General features: G+C 42.1%; 1 protein-coding gene across 3 annotated transcripts in view; it reads right to left on the bottom strand.

Moving 5' to 3' along the window:
• TMEM132B (transmembrane protein 132B) overlaps window positions 1-18,685 on the bottom strand; it is a 158,085-nt gene that overhangs the window by 17,518 nt on the left and 121,882 nt on the right. For all 3 annotated transcript variants that reach the window (XM_088135290.1, XM_088135292.1, XM_088135291.1), the window contains one exon: window positions 3,506-3,649. In XM_088135290.1, the coding sequence (XP_087991416.1) occupies window positions 3,506-3,649 (144 nt within the window). The remainder of the gene's footprint in view (window positions 1-3,505; window positions 3,650-18,685) is intronic.

Here is an 18,685-nt window from a genome sequence, read left to right as displayed (position 1 = left end):
ATATATCTTCTTCTTGACCTGGACTTAGACCATGTTTTTCCCCTTGTCGATTAAGTAACTTGATATCTGGCCTACCTCTGTCAAGGTCACCTTCTGAAACCTCTACCAAAGATAGTCAGCTAAGTGGCTATGTGGGCAGAAATTTCGAGAAAGTAAGAGCCTTGAGGAGGTGAACTCTATTCCCTGCTCTTGAGGATGTGACCTATCCTTAAAACCACCTACCGTCCTGGGGGACACCTCCTTAGCACACTCCAAGTGAAGCAGCTAAGGGGCCTATGGCTACATAATGGACTTATTAGAAAAGTTCCTTTGAAGAAAAAAATGTCTGCATTATTCAAAAGCTTGCATGCATGTAAACCAACTGGAATTAACATGCATTATGTTACAGTATAGTCTTGAAATGCAGCCATTCCCTCATTCTGCAGAGATATTAATATGATCAGGCACCTAATCTTTTTTAATGACATCTCCCAAGCTGCTTAAACTCAACGTTCAGTCGCACCTAAATACTCCAGGAAAAAACGCTAGAAACTCAATTAACACCATGATAGGTCCACAGAACCTATCTCAACACATCCCTTGGTGCCATAATGAAGTGATGAGAGGATGGGAGGGGGAATACGTCAAGCCAAGAGCCAAAACAAGTAATACAGAACTTGGGAGTATGAAAGGAAGAAGTTACTGAGCAGCAAGAAAGGAAGATCAGCAGCTGAGTAATGGAGCAACGAAAAGAAGAGGTTGGAATGACAGGTCCCTCTGAATTAAAGACCTCTTCATTCAGTTACGTCAATTTCAATCAGATAATCATATAATTAATTGATCAGTCCCTTGTGGTGACAGGCATATATACTGGGGAGAAAGTCTTGATGCAAATAATGAGTTTTATCACTGTATCAGTGTCAATCCATGCACTTTTCCATGTCAATGAAAAGAGCCATTAGTTGCTGTTATCATCTTACCTCATGAAAAAATTAGAACTTTGGATGTTTACACACTACATATGGACCTGACTGGGATTAATAATGTGAATTAGATTTGGTAGCTGATGTGTATTATATATTGGGGGGGGGGGTTCTTATAGTGACCGGTGCTTCAAGAATATGCATATTGTTTTAAGTAAGAATAAGAGCAGCTGCAGCAATAAAAATAGTGCATGCAGAAATGGAAGGAAGGAGGGAGGGAGGGAGGGAAGGAGGGAGGGAGGGAGGGAGGAAGGAAGGAAGGAAGGAAGGAAGGAAGGAAGGAAGGAAGGAAGGAAGGAAGGAAGGAAGGAAGGAAGGAGGGAGGGAGGGAGGGAGGGAGGGAGGGAGGGAAGGAAGGAAGGAAGGAAGGAAGGAAGGAAGGAAGGAAGGAAGGAAGGAAGGAAGGAAGGAGGGAGGGAGGGAGGGAGGGAGGGAGGGAGGGAAGAGGAAGGAAGGAAGGAAGGAAGGAAGGAAGGAAGGAAGGAAGGAGGGAGGGAGGGAGGGAGGGAGGGAGGGAGGGAGGGAAGAGGAAGGAAGGAAGGAAGGAAGGAAGGAAGGAAGGAAGGAAGGAAGGAAGGAAGGGAGGGAGGGAGGGAGGGAGGGAGGGAAGAGGAAGGAAGGAAGGAAGGAGGGAGGGAGGGAGGAAGGAGGGAGGGAGGGAGGGAGGGAGGGAGGGAGGGAGGGAGGGAGGAAGGAAGGAAGGAAGGAAGGAAGGAAGGAAGGAAGGAAGGAAGGAAGGAAGGAAGGAAGGAAGGAAGGAAGGAGGGATTCTTTAATACGGTCATTGACCAACATAAAACAATAAAGCATATAAGTTAGACAGTAGGCCAGTGACTTGTACTCTGACTTTAGCTCATTAGTCCTTGCCAAATGTCACAAACTATAAGGCAAGATGAATACACACAGAAATGACACCAACTGAAAAAAATCTTATTTATCCATCATGGAATAAAATGGGGAAAAGTCAAACAACACAGTAAAACTGTAGTGTAAATCCTAGAGTATGTATGTACCATTTGTTAGATTTATATCCAGCCTTTCCTTCAGGAGCTCAAAATGGCATACACAGCACTCCTTCCTCCCATTTTTCCCATCAACAGCCTTTGAGGTTGTTCAATGCTGGGTTGAGAGAGAAGGATTGTCCCAAAGTCCCCTAGGGAGTTTCCCTGGTGGAGGGTGGTCTGAAACCTGGGTCTCTCCAGTACCAGTCCTACACTCTGCTACACCACATTGGCTAAATAGTCTAAACATAATTAAAAGGCAACAAAACCTAAACAAATTTGCTCTGCCACCCCTAGAATCAGAAAATGGTATTTCCTGGTCCTTTCCATGGGTGTGAAATGGCACTGCCCAACTTGTACCCTCGCCTTGCCCATTGGAATCCTCACCTTTTAAAAAGAATTAAGGGCCCTAATTGGCCACCATATTATTCAATGTTACTAGAAGGCAGGAAAAGTATCTTCTGAGAGACTTTTCCCCTTTACAACTGCAAAATGTTCACATCACATCTGCAGGATATGATGTTGCCAAATGATTTGGTGAACTTGCCAGATTTCTTGCAGGCGGTTCATTCCACCAGATAATGAACTCTTTCAAAATCCTTTAAGAAGAAGGCAAAAATCTAAATTTCAGGATCTGGTGGGGAAAAAAAAAATCAGAGCCATCCATTTTGGAATTACTATTAGCCCTTCCCTAAAATTCCCTGCCTATTTAAAATCATTCTTAGCAAGTCTCTGTCAGAGATTCTTCTACCTTTGAAGTGTTCTCCAGACTCATCAGCCAAAAATAGTGGGGGGTGGGGGAAGGTTAAAGCAATGAGTTAAAAATATAAAGTTGCATGTCTTAGAGCTTCAAATGGAAATCCACAGGAGATATGAGAGCTTGGTATGTCAGGTCACAAATGCATCAAAGAAGAGTGGTAATTAGCAGAGAGAAATGTCTCTTTCCAGAAACAACCAAGTTGTTCTGAAGGTTCAAGAACCTGAGTAGGTTTTCAAATGAAGCACAGCACAGGCCTAACCTGCTAATGAGATGGGAACGGGGTGGTAGGGTCCTGAAGAAAAGACCATATCTCTTCAGGTTGCAGAAGAAAAGCCACCTTTTTTAATGCTCCATTTTATATATCTAGATCTCCCTGGAAGGAGGAGAAAGATAGGGAGAAGGCTAAGTTAGAAACTTTCTCCCTGCACTCCCTGCTAATTTTATTTAAAAGCAGGAGAGGAGGTTTGTTCTCCATGAAGGTCCTAGAGATACTTGTATGTATCACCCAATGTATAGGTTATAAGTTAAGTAAACTACAGTGGATGGGTTCATGCACTGTGCCAAGCCAAGACCCTATTCTAGTTTAGTGAAATGGGTGAACCCAGCCAGACATTCCTTTCAAATGCCACAAATTCCAATCATCTGAAGATCTTATCTTGTCATTGGTTTGCAACTGGTTTGTAATTATATCTTATTATTGGTTTATAAGACTATTTCAGCCTTTGATAACAATGTGACTAGACCATTCCTGGGATTCTTCAGGTTTCGAGAAGCAGCCTTACCTTGAGGACATCTTCATCAGCTGATCTGCATTCAGTGGAGCTGGAGACATCACTCACTGATCCATCTTCTTCAACAGCAACCACTTTCACAGGGATGGACACTGGCTTCCCCGTCAGAATGGCTGTATTAAGGACCTCTGTGTCCTATTCAAGCATACGACAAAGAAGAAAGCAAAGGTCCATAAAGAAGGCACCATTTATATGATGCCTTTCCATCAGAAGAATAAGGTGAAGTATGGAGATAGTTTGAGCCCCTCCACCCGATTTTCATCCCCACAACCATCTTGCAGAACACCTATTTTTCAATAAGGAAGGTCAGATTCAGCCTCCAGCATCTTCTGGTAGAAGTCATAAAGACCTGGAGAAGATTCCAGCAAGACCTGTGCTATGTTCAGCACAGCCCTCAAGAGACCTCCTGAATAGCATTCTCAACAACACCAGAAACTTGTCTGTGATAAGAAGAGTGGTGGGATGTTTTAAAAAAACTGTTGGGTTACCATCTATATGTTGTGCTAGGAACAGGGACTAGATGTTCCAACTAACTTCCCCAATCCTGCATCCTTCAAATGTGCTGGACTATGACCCTCTTAAGTCTCAGCTCACATTGGATGCTTTTTCTCCTGCCATACTTCCACCATCATCCATGGACAATAATGATAGTTCAGGTCCCAGCTCAGCAGGAACCAGGTGACACATAGGACAATTTCTACGGGTCCTCCCTAAACCTATCCTTGTGTTTCTTTGGGACCAGATTATCCTTCAGCCTCAGATTGCTGAAATGCCAGATTGCCATCCTTACTCACTTGCCTCCTAGCTCCTTATTTCTAAATTCCCCATTGCAGATATTTACAGTAAAACCATTTCCTTCTCCGCAGAAACAGCAACCCAGTGAGCAAATCCCTCATTTTCTTTGTTAAATCGCTGTGGTACCAACAACGCTGGGATACCAATTGCTAATTTTAAAGGATCCTTTCGGCTTCATCAATAAATGCCACATGGAGACATTCTCAGGGCCGGGAAGCCATATATATCTTTTTCTCGGTGCATTCTCAGAAACCCATATATGCCTCTTGCTCGACACATTCTCAGATGCCGCGTGCTAATGAGTCCATTAACGCAGAATTCATTGACACATCACCATGGATGCCATTTGATTAATTACTCCAGCTACTGCTCTCACCAGGACTTCGTCAGAGGAGAGGTGCAAAAATGAAAGACAAGGATCCTTGAAGGAACTTGAATTAAGGCATTTGCTCCAGGAAAGCAATATTTGCAATTAAGAACCAGGATTTTGATCTTGTGGTTTGCAATTACTCTTCTGCAGCTTGCTACCCCCCTACATTGCTCCAAATAGGAGGGAGAAATATTCTATTTCAAGTGCCATCTGCCACTGGAATGGGGAAATCAAACCATCCAGGCTATTAAGGTTGGAAAAGAAACGGCCCAATTTAGAGTAGCACGTTGGTGTGCATGCCAAGCCGGTCTCCACTGCGATGTGTGTTGCCACAACAAACAGGCTCCTTGACACGCATCGCTCCCCAGCCAGAACTCTGTGCAAAATGTTTGCAAAAGACTCATCTAGAAAGGACTATATTTTGAGAAGGAGACATGCAAATAAAGAGGTACTTGGTAGCCTTTCCGCATACGTATGTGTGTGTATATCTGTGTGTGTGTGAGTGTATATATATGCATGTGTATCTAGGGGTGTGTGTATACGGGTGTATATATGTGCATGCACGTATATGTGTGTGTGCATACGTGTAAGTGTATTAGGTGTACATAGTAGTGTGTGTGTGAATACACATGCAAACACACACACACAGAGTTCATATACGTGAGATGTAGTTTTGTTTTTAAAAAAACACGGATCCAGGAAACGTATATAAAAATGGTGGGGGGAAACAGAGAAATGGACCGAGAGAAAAATGTCCTGGAAGGGAAAAAAGAAGATTTCCATTTTCCCAGGAAAAAGAGAAATAACTCACAAATAAAGCACCTGCTTTATTTATTATAGATTATATGAATTTAATCGATATGCTAGAGCAGTGTTTTTCAAACTTGGCAACTTTAAGATGTGTGGACTTCCAGAATTCCCCAGCTAGCAAGGGTGGACTTCAACTCCCAGAATGCCCCAGCCAGCATGGGGGGAATTCTGCAAGTTGAAGTCCACACATCTTAAAGTTGCCAAGTTTGAAAAATACTGTTCTAGAGTACATTTCTAGAATGGCTTGAAAAGCAAATCTCCCTTTGCAGGCCCAAGCTCCCCATTTCCATCCTTGGCATGTGGTTGGTTCAAGTGATGGCAAAGATGCCAGAAATCCTAGACACCAATCAAGCTGAACCTCTCTAGGAGAAACCCAGACACCTCAAAATGGGCTGGGAGGCTACCACATCCTGCAAAAATATAAATAAATAAGAAATGGTGATATCTCCATCTAAGGTCACAGTCCTTGTGGGCACAGTTGAGGGAGTCTTCTTATCCCATCCCCTTTTCTACCCATTTTACCCCCCAGTGCAACTGCAGGAAGAAGGGGTTAAAAGAAAGCCATCAGGTAGATGGCCCAGACAAGCCTTGTTTTGTGGGGCCGCTCTAGGAACATCTCTGTAGAGGGCACTTTGGGAGATGTTTCCTAAAAAAACCAAGCTCTCTCTGGCTCCAATGCTGTCTGGCTTAGGATATTCACATGGCACATTAAGCTTAAGCCTCCCCGTTGACCCAGCTAAGCATATTATGTGAACATAGACAATACACAGCAGCTTTACATCCTAGCTAGTAGAAAATGCCCACTTGGATCCTTGGTTCCTCCATTCTGAAGGATTAGGGAAGAGCTGACAAGATGCTGGATGGCGATTACTGACACGAATAGCTCTCTCTGTTGATCCTACTCTGGGTTCTGCTGTTCTGGTAACTGGAAGGGCATTAACTCCGAAAACACTGAAATCCATACGTTCAGTTCCTTTCATACACACTCCCTGCAATCTGTACATCATCCCCCTTATGCAGAGACATGTGGTTTAGCGTTTGATTTCCAAAAGGATTTAAACATCTGGCTCCAGGCTGAGGATAAATAGGGATGAGCTTTGAAATAAGAAGGCTACAAAAGGGGGGGGGGAAGCGATACATTCTTTACTCTGCATCTCAGAGGACCCAGACCAGATGCTTTGTGCCTTTTTCCCTCCCCTCCGTTCCCCTCCCCATGAGTGCATTATGTTCATCAGTACTTATGGAGTTTATCCCTTCCCAGCTGACATCTGGTGCGGAGAGGACAGGATTTTTTAAAAAAGAAAAAAGATGAGAAACGCAAAATAGGAATTACATCACCATCAGCGTTATTGTTGTTGCCAGCTTTAATAGTAGTGGTACCACAATGAGAAGTTAAATCTGCATTTCTGTAAACCATGAATATGTTTCATTATCCAGCCATCCAAAAAGCATCATATTGATTCACCAGGAAGGTCTCTCTCTCTCTCTCTCTCTCTCTCTTTCACACACACACACACACACAAGTGGGGTGGGGGATAACCAGTAAAAATGGCATGTAGTTACATAGTTATGGAATAGGAAATATTATGTATTTCAGCATTTGGATCTACATGGAAATGGGAAAGGTTGGATATGATCCGCCCCTCTTTTAAATGAAGTTCATGGAGCTGTATCCAAGGAAGACAGCACCTGTTGAATCCTTGTGTTCCTTCCCCTTAATTAAGTCACTTCCTGAAATATGATCAGCCACATTTCTGATGAAAGAACTATTAGAGACCTGTTTACTCCTTCTCCCAAAATTAGGTGCATGTGGCAAGGGAAGAAACAGAAGAGGGAACATGTAATAATGTCCATCTAGGCCTGTTGAGATCCTGTGGCCAACGTGCAGATAAGAGATTGTACTAAGGGATAGCAAGCAGGTATTTCCCATAATGGTTGGAACATGTGCATTTCAATAACCTGCAGCGGGAAATCTTAGACATCAAGGAACAACATCGAGGATACTTGCCTTTAAAAGAAAGAAAAGATTCTAGGGGAATCTGACCTAGCACTTATATTAGGGAAAGCTGCAAAGGAAAAGAGGAGGAGGAGGAGGGGGGGGGGTTTCAATTTCTACTCTACTTTTCTCCTCAACCAAGTTGTCAAGGTGGCTGACAAAATTCAAACCCAATCAGAACACAATCCAGCAACAGAGAGGTGCTTTTATAGATTTTCTAAACACAGTCAACACTGGGCCTGGTGGCCACTCCAGTAAGACCTGGGAGCAACGCATGACAGTGTCACCTACCGTGAGGCAACTCTTCAATAATAAGCATATCTTTAGAAGGACCTCTCCTGCAGAACGTCATGGCCAGAATGGAAGAAGAGGGCCTTCACGCAGGTTTTTATTTGCAGACTTTTTTAATCCATTAAAACCATGGCAGACCAAAGCACTGTTTTACTAACACAGATTGTAAAATGCGCTGGATTTATCCTGATCCTCCCAGCGGGATTGTGAGAAGCACCTCTGTTGCATTCTGGGGATTCAACAAAGGTACGGAATGGTCGCTGATTTCTTACAGCATTGAAATGCAGGTGTTTCTCTAAACCTTTCAGTCCTAGGAGGGGGGAACCAATGCAGAACATCCAGAAAGAGGATTTGGACATTTCATTGAACAGAGACAAGCTTGGATATGATTCAAACCGGTTAGGAAGACGGATAATCCTAATAGCAGAGCTTTGGACAGGATGAGTCTTTGAGGTGCTTGAATCAAGTATCACGTCATCTCAGTAGGTGACAGGTTGTTTTTACAAACAAACAAACAGGGCCTCGATCTGCAAACCTACGAGGAAAAGAAAATGTGCCGTGGAATTGGAAATGAATGCAAAGGCTTCACAAAGAGAGTCAAGTCAAAAGGTTCTCCTTGGTGTCTTGATCTGGGCATGATTCAGCGAGACATTCAGGAGGCCTGGAATGAACCCATCTGTCCCAAGGCAAAATTAACAGCTGTTTAACTGAAAGCATTCAGAGGCCTACGAGAGAAGTATTTCAAATGTTATGGTCAACCACAACGTTATTGGTGAAGAGGGAAATAGATGCCTCTCTGCATTTTGGGGAGGACAGCAGAAATCAGTTTCAGCTAGGCATAATCCCTATGGATTGCTTGGCAGAAAAAAAATCCGTGAAGCCTAGTTGGGTGGCTTCTGCTTCCCTGGACATTTAATTTTCTTTTCAACAACACAATACTTTCTATCAGGTTTTTAAATTTGGGGAGGAAAATAACCAAGTTTTGCTTAAAACGTTTTGTTTTTCCGTTTGCTTAAAACGTACAAAGCAAAATCTCTACGTTATGGGCACTTAAATGAAAAAAATGTTCACCTTCATCATGAGATCATTGTCTGAGTCATCTCCTGAGACAAAACAGAGTTTTAGGAGCCCGCTAGCCCAACCATAACAAGGGAAAGAACATGAAAGTAACTGATGGAGATGGGGGGGGGGGGACCCACGTCTGATGGATGAGGAGACCTCGCCAAGAAGTTCAGAAGCTAGATGATGCGAAAGCAGATCTCTTTGTGAGTTGCAGGTCGACTCATAAGGTAGTACTTCTCATGACTAGTGCATTTGTCAGCTGCTAAAGCAGAACCTAGGTAGGGTTCTAGATTGGAGCATAAAATACTTTAGTTTGCAATGGGCCTGGATGGGTTCTCGCTTGTGATTCTGAACACATTAATTGAACCAGGGTTGGTTCTTGTTTGTGGCTTGCGATTCTGATCCTATTAGATGAACCCGGATTCTTGCTTGGTTTTGTCCTGCCTATTGTTCCTATTCCCTTGATCGATCTTCTGACCCAGTTACAACTAACTGCAAGACTTCTAAGGGTCATTTTCCATCCCCCAAATGGGATAATGTTCAAACCCAAATGCATATACCATGGAAAGGTGATAAGTTGGGAAGTAGGTGCATAAGAACATCCATGCTTTTTGAAAATTATAGATGGAGGCAAAAATGAAAAATGAACATGAACAGCAGGGTTTTATAATAGAATATATTTGAAACTGAAATGGACTGGAGATGAAACTAATACACCCCAACCTTGCAGAAGACACGTCCCAGAGGTAAGTTAGAAATCACAGTGATGTTGTTCCAACATTATATTTTACATAAAGAGTACACTTTGAACATGAAATTTTCCCCAGTCAGAAGGGAGCAGCCAGCTCCTGTCCTGCCATAATAATGACCTCTGTGTTTATTCCTAATTCTTCCTCTGAACTTGGCTATATTAGTGCTTCAGCAGACTCTTCTTAATTACAACTGTAACCTGCTAACGGTATTCCTTTGTTGTCTGAAGGCACCTATTTCTGATTCAGCCTTTGCTCAATTAAAATTTAATACAACAGCAGGTCACAACAGAACTAGGAAGCAAATGACAGCTGCTTAATTAAAACCTAAAGCTGATTAGACCACCAAGAGGAAAACTCTAGAGGAAGAATTGGAAACTGCCGAAACTCACGGCAGGGAATAATGACTTTATTTAAGTCTTTATGTGCACCCGAAGATGAACTGACTGTCATATGGCTGCTGTGGTCAATTGGGGCCAGGAGGTCCACCAAAAGCTTGTTGAGAATCCAATTCAAATTGTGATTGCTTCTCTTATTCTCCATTAACACAATGGAAGGATCAGCCAACAGTAGGGATTATCCACAGCATCTAAACGGGACATTAATGAAGCTACTCTATAAATCAGTGAGTGTGGCATCGAGCCCAAGTAATTAGGGTTTATAGAGTGCTACTGAATAAGGTGGATTCTGTGGGAACCATACTGTCAACCAGGTGGGGAGAAATGGCTTTGCACAAAGTTGGCCAGATGGACAAAAACCTAACCTACGGCAACCAAGATTAGCATTTGGGTCCATAACTTTGCAGTAAATCACATACTGTACATGCAGAAGGCCCAAGGGTCAAGTCCTGATATCTCCAAGTTTAAAAAAAAAGCTTTTATCTGAAACACCGGAAGTCTCTGCCAATTTGTGGCTGGGTTTGACCCACAGGCTAAGCTAAACAGCTTGTGATTCAGGCTGGTGTACACCCTTAAAGGCAATTGAATTAATTCCATAAACCATAGTTCAAATTACTGTGGCTTACTGTGTGGTGAGAACACATATCATAGCTAAAGCCAAGAAACCGGGATTGTGGTTTGACTTGGTATTAGGGAGCTTTGTAAATTTGTCAAGTTTTGGCACACAAAATCTCTCACCCAAGAATAATGCAAAACTGAAAGATATACTGTAGGTAGGAGAAAGATGCTATTGTATGAGATGCAAAGAGAGATGAATATGTCCATGTAGATTTGATGCACTTCTCATTTTTCCAACCTGAACATTTCAACCTATTTGCATTTTTTTAAAAGATGGTTTCAGGGAAATCGCAGGCACCAAGTACAAAGAGCCTTTGGCAACAACTGCAAATTTTCCCTGTCAAGACACTCCTTCTGAAACTGAGTACTGAAGCTACTCCAGGAGACTTCTGAAAGCCTTTAGAGAAGAAGTGGAGAACTGGCAGCCTTCCAGATGTTCTGGAACTATAAACCTATCATCCTGCTCTGCTCACCATACAGCCTGAGGCTAGTCAGAGTTCCACAACATCTGGTGGGTCACAGGTTCCCTTATGTTTTTATCGTATAAGAAACTGGAATCAGATAAGAAAATCAAGAAGACCAGTCCTTCACAGCTGAACTGTATTATGGGCAATTCCTAGTCCTGATAAGATTGTGAGTGCGGATATCCGCAGATGGATTCCACCACGACGTCTTTCTTGAACCTTCCCGCAGTAAGTGGTTACTACCATTAACATCTGGAACCTAGGTCTGAAATGGACAATTGCCAGCACAGTAGTTACAGGTTCCTTCCTTTGTAGGCACAGCACACATTTGATGCAAGCCCCACAACTATACTACCAAGAAACCTCCCAACTTTTCACTTTAAGAAAATACTAAAATCAAGCAGTCATCTGATAGAAGCAGCAGGATACCATCATCAATCAAGAAAGAAGGCAGGAGACGCTCTTTTTCAGCTGACAGATTCTACCATGACATACTTTTGGGTATTTACTTGAAATAGCTGACTTTGCCAAAGAAGGAACTTAGCTGATCTGGACTATTTATGCCTCCTCCTTACAGAAAAATAGAATCCCTTCACAATTATTCCTCCGACCTGTTCCTGCTCTGATGGTGCTTTGTCCTTTAAGGTATGTGTCTAACAAAATATAAATATGACATTTGGGCAAATCCCAGTTCAGACTTTTATGAGACAACTCTTAAAATGTACATGATAGAGGAGGATATCCGTGCGCTTGTGCGGGGTGTGAGTGTATGGATGTGCATGTGCTCAGCTCCCTTTTTTAATCAATTATTCACTACCCTCTCCTCCCCACTCCCGCACCCCATCCGATCAAAGAGCAAAGCAACGTACATCTGTTAAGCAAGCTTAATGACTAAATTAGGTGCTTTGCTAAAATGATTATAAACCACAGTAATTTCTCTTTAACATACTTTCTCCTCCTGCCTGAGTGGTGTTTTCGGGATTCAAATACATATTAATGAACAGCAATTGCAAGGAAAAAGCTATGTTTATTTTTCTGCCACTCTGGCAATTGTGTGTCAGATGTGGTGTGTACACATTCTAACTTGCCACTTCGGCCTCCGCATTTAGACAATTTACTCTTCAGTGCTGCCAAGATGCAGTTTAAAGGTTGCCATCTTTATTGCCAATAGCTGGGGAATTTATAAATGAGATTATGCATTCATGAAATGAAAAGAAACTTTTTCCCCATCAATGGCAGCTGGGGGAGGGGGGGACATTGGTTTAATTGCAATGCATTAACTCTGGATACAGCCTACGGAGGCAATGAGGAAGCCAGGACTGAGTACCAACCAACAGACTGGGCAGCTTAGCTAGGCAGCAGCATCTATTTGACTTTGGTCAGTCTTGGAAAACTTAGAAAACTCAGAATTGGTTAGCACTTGAATGGAAGACCGCTCAAAAAATCCTAGGGATGTAGGATAAACTAGGAACTCGAATAAAGTTGCCACTGGAAAATAATTACAAACTACTGCCAAGAAAACTACACTGACATGTTCACGCAGTCATCAAATGTTGAGCTCAAAATTAAGGAAATGCCACCGTTTTAATCGCCTTTGCAACAGAGAAGATCTCACATTCAAAATTGTTGGAGGCTCTTGGAAGAACGACACCTTGGGGGGGACGGGGTCAAAGCACACTCCTCGTGGAAGGTTGGAGAAAGTAGACCTCCAGAAAGGGGGTTCCAGCAATAGCAGTGGTAATTGTAGAAGACTTTGACCTTCAAGTAGCTCTGCTGAAGGGCATCTTCCTAACTTCTTGGAGTAAATGAAGACCGCCCGTCTTCTCAGCTGCTCCCTAAAGCCGCCCTCGCAGAACAGAATGGCTCAGCTCTTGGATCACTTCCCTAACCATCTTGCCTAAGTGAGTAGGCCCTCTTTTAAAAGCAAGTTTCCTGACACAGCGTAGCAATTTCAACCTAGTCTAATGTGACCTGAACAAGCCAGCAATACAGAGGACATCATTATGTAAGCGGCTTTCTAGAGCCTTGTTTTCAGATGTTCAAATCAAAACAGCCAGCCAATTGAAACCATGTGGAACGGTTTTCTTCTCTGTCTATTGAACTCATTCTTACAATCCCCCTTCCATTCTGGGGTGACTCTGATTCTCTCACCAACCTGCCTGTTCTTTACAAGTTGCTGAAATCTCTCCCATCACGTTTATGTTATATGTATATATATAATTTTTATTAAAGATTTTAAACAAGAAGATAAAAACTAACACCAACTCATATAAAGCAAGGAAGAAAAAGAAAAGAAAAGAAAAGTTGAGGAAAAATAGAAAGAAAAAAGAAACAAGTGGCTTCCGATATTCTTCACAGTAGTTATAAGTACAATTATATTTTAAGCTCTCTGTCTCAAGTGACATCATGACACTCTTCTTTCCATAATCTATCCTGTCAAATCATCAAAACCATAAATCTCAAGTTCATTTTTTTCATTTTTATGCAAAAAGTCCATAAGAGGTTTCCAGTCACCAATAAATGTAGACAGTGCCCTTTCTCTAATCAAAGCAGTTAATGTATCCAGCTCAGCAAGATCTGTCAACTTCACCAACCATTCCTCCATAGTGGGCAGTGTTGAATCATTCCATCTCTGCGCATATAGTAATCTCTCCCCCATCCCGTTGATGGAGGAAGGATGTCCAACTGTATTTTCTCTTGCAGGCTTTATTTGCAACTTGGGTTAATTGCTGGTATTCTGTTACTAAATCATTTCCATTACCCAAACGGTGATTTCTCCCTGAAATAATGTTGTAATCTCCCATTTGTGAGTTCTACCAGTGTGAAAGAACCCTAGGGAAATATAATTAACCCGTCTCTCTCTTCTTCTCTCAGCGTGTGATTTAAGATTAATTTTTCTCTTGCAAGAGACATCCTCCCCACCTGATATTCCCTGGAGGATCCCAACGGGAAGGAAAGCCGTTCGGCAGGGAAATGTGACACGGGGATGGGCTGACCTTTCCCTGTGAAATGATCACCTGCAGTATTTTGACGGTCCAATCTGCCGAAATGGATTGTTCTCGGTAATGAGGCACAATTTGGAAAAGCGAATATGCCATGACACCAGCAGGAAAGAAAGCGCGTGAGGTTTCGGGTGGGGCACCTGGTCTCTTTTCAAATTATCCTCTTTTTCTTTCTTATCGTAAAACTGTTGTACTGAGTAAAAATGAAATGTGCAAGGCTTTCGGTGGCCAGGTTCTCCCCTTACGCAGCCCCTTGAAAAATCAGCTGTTGATTCTCGGAATGCGGCAAAAACATAGAATATTTATTTATTCGATTTATAGGCCGCCCGGCTCCCAGAGACTCTTTAACATTTACGGATGTTTAAAAAAACACATTTACAACATAAAACAAAAAAGAGATTTTTTTAAAAAAAGATACCTAACCCAGATGAGAACAAAGAAGAAAAGGGGGCTTTAATCATGCTTGCCAAAGGCCTGGGTGAACATAGATGATGATGATGATGATGATGATGATGATGATGATGATGATGATGATGATGATGATGATGATGATAGATAGATAGAAAGACAGACAGACAGACAGACAGACAGACACACACTCTGGCCTAAAGGTCATAATAAAGGGATGAACGGATGGATGATAGATAGATAGATAGAGAGATAGAGAGATAGAGAGATAGAGAGATAGAGAGATAGAGAGATAGAGAGATAGATGGATGGATGGATGGATGGATGGATGGATGGATGGATGGATGGAATGAAATTCTGCTTTATTATAATTGCAGGGTCAAGCAAAACAAGCACGTTGCTGGTCTTTCTGGATGGAGCAGCATAAGCAAGTGGGGGACATATGCTGAAATATTTATTTGATTTCTCATGTTGATAGATGCTATCTTATCACACATTCCTTCAGCTAAACTAATGCTAAACTAATCAGGGGTGGTGGTGATGGTGGTGGTGGTGGTGATGATTTGTTATTGATATATATTTTGCTCTTCAGAAAACAGATTCCCTGAGTGGTTTTTCCAAAGCAGCATTAAAATCAAAATGTTCAGCTGATCACACAAATATCGACAGGCCCAATGAAAAGGGCAGACTTTTGATTGCATTCCCCACCCCCAGAAAGTACACACGTAAACACAGTATCTCACTTCCAAATCCCAGCCACACTTTTCCTTCCTCCATCACAGTCTTGTTTTGCATGAGAATCCTTTTTCCTCCTCTTTTATTTATTTTCACTGCACATCTTCCATCTGCTTGTTCAGGCCTGTTTCTATATTGGATTCCCTTCTATCCTCCTCCCTCCCTCTCTCTCTCTCTCCCTCTCTTTCTCTTTTTTTATGAAGGATGACCTCAATTTTGATCAGTTCAGACCCAAGTCTGATTTTTATCATTATTATTATTATTATTATTATTTCCCTAACTGAATTTCTCAGCAAAATTTCAGCTATGCTTGTCCTGCTTCAGAGTTTGGGCTGACTTGCCTTCATTTTTTCCAAGGAGGAATTTACAGGACTGAATCAAGTACAGGCGTGCTTTGGTGTTTTCCAGACTCCATTCCAGACTTCCTTTAAAAAATGCATGAAATGTATATTCGATCCAAGATGATCAAATGGGTTACGATTCACAAGAGGTTATTGCTGATTTGTAAGGTGACACAATGGACGAAGCCTTGTGGCTTTCTCCAATGTGTTCAGCCCCCTCGTTATCTTTTCTCCCTTCACCAAGCTCAGCTTAGGGAGATAGGATGAAATAGTTAAAGAATGGGAAATGTTCTTCACCAAACAGGCTTCACATTGAATAATGAAGAGATATCCCGCTGCCCAATGACTCTCTTGCTCTTTCCTTCAGCTGCTTCTGATTCATGGTGGGCAATTGAGAAAGCCAAAAAATAGCCCCCGCCCCAAAACTCAACATGTGCTTCATTGATGATAAAAAGGCCTTTGACTGTGTTGACTGTGTCATGTTGTGGAATGTCCTTTGTCCTCAAGCAAAACTTATACACAGGACAGAAAGCCACAACAGAAAGCCACAGTCCAGAGAGAACACGGTGAAACAGACTGGCTCCAAGTTGGCAAAGAAGTGAGTCAAGGATGTATACTCTCTCCTTATTTACTCATCCTAAATGCTGGATAGATAGATAGATAGATAGATAGATAGATAGATAGATAGATAGATAGATAGATAGATAGATAGATAGATAGATAGATATCAAAGGAAGCTGGATTGGAAGAAGATGTTAAAACTGGGAGGAAGAAACATCCATAATCTACGCTGTGCTAATTACACTATTCTGATAGCTGAAAATGGAAATGATTTGCAAGCTGTAGTAATGAGAGTCAAGGAGCACAGTGAAAAAAGTGGGACTAATATAAAGAGGCCAGACTAGTGACAACAGGTACAGCAAATCAGCCTTAGAATTGTCAATGAAAATATTGAAGTGGTGGATAGCTTCTGTCTTTTAGGATCAATGATCAGCATTAAAGGAGCTAGCAATCAAGAAATACACTGCCAACTAGCACATGGTGGGACAGCCATGAAGGCCTTGGAAAAAATATTCAGCTTCTGTGTTGTATTTATACCTAGACAGATCAGAATCATGCAGGCAATCGTTCTCTCTACGACATTCTATGGGAGTGAAAGTTGGACTCTGAAGAAGCAGGATAGACAGAGAATGTTGAACTATGGTGTTGGAGAAGACTCTTCATGACACTACAAACAACAGATGGATCATAGAACAAATCAGTCCAGAGTTCTTACCTCCACAATTACTCTTTCAAGCTCCAAATGTAATCCTGGGTCTGCTTGGTCTAGCCCTAGCAAAACCCCTCTTACCATTCAGCTCATCACACATCATAATCGTATGTAAGTAAGGTTGGTGGATTTCAGTGGAGCATGTCAAACAAATGAGCATAGGATTGCCATGCAATTCTAAGCATATTTATTCAGAAGTCCCATGGGACAAGCTGCTGTAAGCAAGCTTAGAGCTGCAGCACTGGTCCATATGAATAAACAGAAAACCAAAGAAAAGAATCCAACAGACTCTTTGTTCCTTGGGCATAATCTGTCACCTCTCTTAAGTAAAAGCTGTTAACAGCATTTACTTGGGTACTACAGATGGCTGAATACACCCAGGATAAAATCCCAGAAGCCTTTGGAAAAATGTAACACTTTTAGAAGGCTGTATTTTGAAGTGCTTTCTAATGCCATCCGAAACAAGACATGAATAAATCCAAGGGAATGAGACCATAAGGGTAGGCATGTCAACAGCGACTGGTTTACCTAAGAAATTGAAATAAACCCTGGGTATATCAAGAGTGAAACCCAATACAGGCCTTTAGGAAAGAACAGTTATCTCCAAGACCCGGTAAATGAAATAAGAACCCTTAGAGAATTACTCCATACGTATGTTTGCTGATACATGTTTTATCTCCTTATCTATCAGCATAAATGCATTTTGCATTTGAGATTTTAGAAGATCCTTTCCGTTGCCAGATCTAAAGAGTTTATCTAAAGCCGAGGGCAAAAATTCTGGTCACTGGGTCAGGTGCAGCTTACAAGGTCCTCCCTGATGTTCAAAACAGACCCAAGCTCTAAAAATTGCCTGCAGCTTCAAATGGAGCAGTCAAGTCTGCAGGTGGGTGGAGAGGGGACAAGAATCCAAGGATGGAAAATGAAAGGGAGGAGAGTTTAAATGAAACTTTAGGAGACAGAGCCCAATAGAGAAAGCTATTTCACTATACAGTCAACTGCTTTAGTAGATGGAGCATTCGGAAAGGTGAAAGTGCTGAGAAGGCCAAGAGAATTAAGAACCCAAAGGACAGAGATGGAAGCAGGAAAAATATGTTTTGCCTGGATCCCAATTTTGACTTACAATGGCCCAAAGAAGACTATTAAACCAATCTGAGATCATGCATACATAGTATTAGAAGGGAGCACACAAACCTTAACAGAAAAAATGTGAGCGTGTTTTGAGAATTTTCAAGGGAGAATCGCTCTCATGTGGTACCCCAAAAAGAATCAAAATTAAGGATGATGGTCTACTCCTAATTCTCTTCCTCAGCCTCTAAAAGGTCTCTCTCATTTGGTTACCTGCATTTCTCAAGTCAGGGGCATGAGGGGGAGAGGAATGAGGAGGAGGAGGAGGAGGAGGAGGAGGAGGAGGAGGACCTTTCTTTTTATAAGTAACTATACGTTAACCCGCTTGATCTCCAGTATTTGGCACTTGAGAAGAATGAAACTGCTCTCCCTGAATTCTTTACTGTAACTGGAATGGTTCCTTGCAAGGTGCTACGTTTAAGGTCATTTAATTCCCACTGAAGACCTCAGCTGGCAGGGCGAGGGTTTTCTCCATTAGTCTGAGAAAATATATACAGCCTCCCATTTTAAGGTAGCATTATGGATAAAGATGGAAGGAAGCATCTAGTTCTTTGCTTAGGGCCATCTATAATTCAAGATGCTGTTGAAGCACCCTTTCCAACCTTATGTCCTTCAGATATACTGGACTTCAACTGGGTAAAGATTAAGGGCCCAAAGACCAACATGTTAGGAAGGCTCCAGATGTGGTATCTGCTGTGCCATCCAACCCATGTTCAAAAGACGAGAGTGATGGGTCT

This window comes from Python bivittatus, unplaced genomic scaffold, assembly GCF_059951505.1.
Source record: "Python bivittatus isolate LINGU-HERP-01145 unplaced genomic scaffold, Pbiv_v1 ctg000100_np1212, whole genome shotgun sequence".
In the NCBI taxonomy this organism is placed as follows: domain Eukaryota; kingdom Metazoa; phylum Chordata; class Lepidosauria; order Squamata; family Pythonidae; genus Python; species Python bivittatus.
This window is presented reverse-complemented; position numbering and strand designations above follow the sequence as displayed.